At 37.7% G+C, this 5,229-nt stretch overlaps 1 protein-coding gene and 1 pseudogene across 1 annotated transcript in view; one reads left to right on the forward strand and one right to left on the reverse strand.

Annotated features, from left to right (window-relative positions):
• The window catches only part of LOC109825419 (cinnamoyl-CoA reductase-like SNL6), a 6,042-nt gene extending 1,672 nt beyond the window's left edge, over window positions 1-4,370 (forward strand). Inside the window, exons 4-7 of the mRNA XM_020392275.1 lie at window positions 848-1,036; window positions 2,417-2,754; window positions 3,099-3,307; window positions 4,179-4,370. Of these exons, the coding sequence (XP_020247864.1) occupies window positions 848-1,036; window positions 2,417-2,754; window positions 3,099-3,180 (609 nt within the window). The 3' untranslated portion in view covers window positions 3,181-3,307; window positions 4,179-4,370. The remainder of the gene's footprint in view (window positions 1-847; window positions 1,037-2,416; window positions 2,755-3,098; window positions 3,308-4,178) is intronic.
• The window catches only part of LOC109825750, a 3,406-nt pseudogene continuing 2,601 nt past the window's right edge, over window positions 4,425-5,229 (reverse strand).

Here is a 5,229-nt window from a genome sequence, read left to right on the forward strand (position 1 = left end):
CAAACATGGGAGTTGGTTGCAATACTGTAGCCTTGGCACCTACGGTATTGCAACTAGACACGCTCTAAGGGTACTATTAGAGTTGCATTACTTTTGTACCACTAGACACAAAGAAGTAGTTCTATTGCAACCATAGTTTCTCTTTAGAATATATAAGAAAAGTTTCTAATTTTAATTTTCTGTGCTATAGTACAAGAGTAGTATCACTCTTATTTACAATTGTAAGCATTTAAGAGTAAACCTCCAAAACCTTTTAGAATGGCAATAAACTACAATAAACCCTAATAACCTTTGAAATTACAGAAAACCCTCATTAAGTTTTAGTATTTTATAGATAACCCCCATAAATTCAATCCAAAACCAACATAAAAAGGCATTTTGAACACTATCTGGGTTTGGTGTAATTTACCCAAAAGACACTGGGGGTTTTTTGCAAAAAATATTGGGGGTTTAGTGTGCTTTTGAAAGTTTTGGGGATTTTCCACAAATTGCTGAAAGTTCTTTTGCATAATTTACCCTTAATTTAGTTGGATACAAGTGCACAAATTTTTGAGTCTTTCTTAAAATAGATGCAAAAAGGTTTCATGGTTGCCTTGCAGTATGAAAACAAAGCTACCTTATTACTTCCTTAAATTTACCAATTTTAAGGTGGATGCTTGAACTTTCCATCCTATACAATTTGTTATTGGTTGTCAATATCAGCCAGTATGAGTCATCATTAGCAAACATTGACTTATCACTAATTTATGCTCAAAATGTGTCACTACATAACTGATATGAATATATCCAGAATCTTGCTTCAAGAACTTAGACAATATGGACATAATGTGTTAATAAATGATTGTAGGAGTTCATGGTTGAGATGGAGGTGAGGGCAGCGCACAACGTATTGGAAGCCTGTGCTCAAACGGAGACCATGGAGAAGGTGGTCTTCACATCGTCGGTAACCGCCGTCATATGGAAGGAGGATCGAAGTTCGATGGAGGAGCTCGACGAGAGAGATTGGAGCGATCCTAGTTTCTGCCGTAAATTTAAGGTACAATTTATGCCTTCATTTGATATCATCTTAAAGTCCCTTCTGTTATATTAAGACTTTGAATTTATGTTGAAAATACTTATTTTTAAGCTACCCTTTTGTGCTTGTTTTTGTTGACGGAGCCAAAAGCTTTCTTTATTTTCATCACATCCATTCTGATAATATTTATTTATGCTTTTGAAAAAGTAGGTTAGCAACACATTTAGGAGAGTTTTTGCCCTCAAGTTTAGGGTATTAAAAATTTCTTCTTTAGTAATTTTGTAACTAAAGACAATATGCTTTCTTTATCTAGGAAACATCCAATTTAATGTTCGAAAATTCCCCAATGATCCAAAATATGGGACCGACATGGGGAACAGGTGAGGTGTCCCCCTCCTATTGCATAATGAGCTGACCAGCTCATTATGCAATAGGAGGGGGACATCTCACATGCCCTCCTGTTGGTTCTATATTTTGGGTCCTTGTAGTTGTAGCGAAACTCTTAATGTTTTCTAGAGGGGTAGGTTAACATACGTACGCTCCCAAGATCAAGGATTTTATCCAACCAGGTACATATTAGGAAATTAGCTTAACTGAGTTCACCACTAAAAGATTACCTCCATCTCATTAATTATTAGATTTCTTATGGTCAGTACGTATTTCATTGTCTTGTGGAAACTTGATTTGATTAGGATAAAAATTGGATAAAAGTATCCATCTCTCATTTAAGAGGACATTTAAGATACCGACTAGCTGCTCCTGGATGATCCTCTGCACCTAACCTTCTTAAATAAAAGAAACCTGGTCAAATACTCCAAAGTTTTCCAATCAGAATTTAAACAGCTACTACACTTATGACCATGTTTGACTTTTGTGGTTGTTGTTGTGCGAGTGTGTTGGGTTTAAATTCACATAGATTATTATACTTAGGAGCCGGATTTGAATTTAGTTGGGGCTTAATTGCACATAGACCATCTGTAATGCCATTAGAGATTTGCGGTAGATAGACCCTTCATATTATCTCATTGTTCAACATAGTGGAGGCATCGTTTGATTTAACAATCGCCAACATCGACCACCTCTACTTCCTCTTGCTCGACACAATCCCTTTATTTTTCGTCCTGGCTACGCCACTGGTTCTAGAGGGTTATGCCAATATCAAACTCGAACTTTATTAAATCAACGATTTTAATTTACATCGCGTCCGCTTAATTTTTTTTGTCTCTTGATTACAAAAAACATCATGCTCATTCAAAAATTTCATTTCTAAACAGTTCATGTGTATCGCATCGCATCTAATAGTTTAAACTCTCAATTTAAGCACCCAAACTTCAAACGCACATCGATGGTATCCGCATGTTGAATACTATTAACAACGTACAACATATTTGTCAATTTTAGGTATGGCACGCCCTAGCGAAAACCCTAGCTGAGAAAACAGCATGGGCACTAGCCATGGATCGAGACACCGTCGACATGGTCTCCATCAACGCCGGCCTCCTCACCGGCCCCGAGCTCTCCGCCGCCGCGCCGTACCTAAAAGGCACGCCGGAGATGTACGACGACGGAGTTCTTGTGACCGTCGGCCTAAAATTCCTCGTCGACGCTCACATTTGCGTCTTCGAGAGTTCGTCGGCGTACGGACGGTACCTTTGCTTTGATCATGTCGTTTGTCGGCCGGAAGACGCCACTAAGTTTGCCCGGATGGTGTCGCCTACTGGCTCTTGCCCGCCGTCAAGGTTTGACTTTCTACTTCCTAGTAATTTGCAATTTTTATTTATTTTTTGTTTGCCCCCCTCACGTCCATGCAATTTGTTTATTAAGGATAAATTGCAGCTAACACCCCTCAACTCATTATTAGTAGTTAGTACCCAACTCTTCTCAGTTTAAGAGAAAGAGGGTGTTGTCTGTAATTTATCTTTCCAAAAATAATGTTTTTCCGTCGGCAATGATGGGTCCCGCTATCAATTATTATTGATTTAAAAAAAATTTCTACGATCGCAAAATATTACATGCGTGATCTTCATAGTCAGAAAAATGTACCTCTGCAATGTATGCATCTTAGACGGAAATTTTTTAACAGTGAGGGTTTGAGTGTGAGGCAGCCAAAGATCCGGAGCAAGAAGCTAAGCAAGGCAATGCTGGAGAACGCAGAAGGCGTGTGAAAGACAAAAAAAAAAAAAAAAAGATATTAAATTAAGGAACAGTACAATAAACAATATTGACAGGAAATTTAGATTAATCAAAGTGGAGTATCATGGTTTTCTCTATGAATTTGTAAAATCAGTATAGGTTATAATAGTTTTGTTTTGTTTGCCCCCCTCACGTCCATGCAATTTGTTTATTAAGGGTCTGTTTGGATTCGTAGGGGGTGAAGGGAAGTTAAGGGAAACTGAGTGAATGGAAGAGAAAGGAAGGGAAGGGAATTCCCTTCCCATTGGTTACACCCCAATTTGGGGGTAACAATTTTTATACTATTAGGGGGTGAACCAAGGTGAATGGAGGTGAATTAACTTCACCTCCTAAGTGTTCCCAAACAAGGTGAATGGAGGTGAATGGTTCCCCTAACTTCCCTTCACCCTCATTCCCCTCAATCCTAAGGATAAATTGCAGCTAACACCCCTCAACTCATTATTAGTAGTTAGTACCCAACTCTTCTCAGTTTAAGAGAAAGAGGGTGTTGTCTGTAATTTATCTTTCCAAAAATAATGTTTTTCCGTCGGCAATGATGGGTCCCGCTATCAATTATTATTGATTTAAAAAAATTCTACAATCGCAAAATATTACATGCGCGATCTTCACAGTCAGAAAAACTTACCTTTGCAATGTTTGCATCTTAGACGGAAATTTAAGTAATTCTTCCGGGATTATCCGTTTTCTTCTATATTTAAACTTTAAATTAGTCCTAAATTATCTTCTATTACAGTTAGCACTAACAATGCTTCTCTTGTTTTAACAGTGAGGGTTTGAGTGTGAGGCAGCCAAAGATCCGGAGCAAGAAGCTAAGCAAGGCAATGCTGGAGAATGCATAAGGCGTGTGAAAGACCAAAAAAAAAAAGATATTAAATTAAGGAACAGTACAATAAACAATATTGACAGGAAATTTAGATTAATCAAAGTGGAGTATCATGGTTTTCTCTATGAATTTGTAAAATCAGTATAGGTTATAATAGTTTTGTGTGCAGATTGGTTGCATACAGGCCAAAGACGAGTTTTCTTCAGAAGGACAGATGTATTAATTTGATAATACTTTTGGGTGTGTTTCAGTTTATACGGTCAAAATGACCATCTTGTATTTATTTAGAGCTTTTCGTTTGAAGAACTGCGCAACAAACAAAGCTGAACATTAGAATTATAACGATAATAATGTTTGTTAATTATAATCCATATCCAATTATTGCATATTTATTGACATATTTGTGGTACACTCAAACACATTATTTGATATCCAAACATCATAATACACAACCCTCCAAATTTTGTACCGCAGTAGGAATCGATCACCTACACATCACTGATCTTGATGACCACTTTGAGACAGTCAACACCCTTGGTTATTTCAAAGGCACGGTTGATGTCATCCAAACCGACCCGGTGTGTTTGCAGCTCATCAAGTTGGATCTCCTGCGAGAACAAGTACAGAATTTAAAAATAAAACAAAACCCTATAATTAATTTGCTCATCTTGATCTTCGGCTAATTAAGTTTTTCGGATGCCACGAACCTTACTTATGCATTTGTCGATAATTAAACGAAGATCTGATCGAGGCCTAACCCCACCTAAAACACTCCCCTTGTCCCTTGAGTGTTCTACCGCACATAAGCGTAACACGGTCTACCGACGCATATCGCTCTGGCGCAGCTCCAACTAAAATAGTCGCTCCTCTTCCCTGTGAATAACAAACTTCACGGTTAGTGGAGCTGCGACTTAATCATCTATCGTTAAACTTAGGAAAACAACTAAGTAAAGGTTTGATGTACTTCTATATATATATAACAAAATGTCTGACCCTGTACACTATAAATGACCTTCCAAATTGCATTTGAACCAATAGTAAGTCATATGCATTGCAAGAGGCGTAATGATTTTAGTGTCGCAATCTACTGAGATCGATCTAACTCTTCGTCTCGCAGATTCGTTAAAATATATATATATATGATAAAATAGCCAGAGGCAATTACCACCGCAGTGGATTCAAATGCTTCGTTGGTAAC

This window comes from Asparagus officinalis, chromosome 10, assembly GCF_001876935.1.
Source record: "Asparagus officinalis chromosome 10, Aspof.V1, whole genome shotgun sequence".
NCBI lineage: Eukaryota > Viridiplantae > Streptophyta > Magnoliopsida > Asparagales > Asparagaceae > Asparagus > Asparagus officinalis.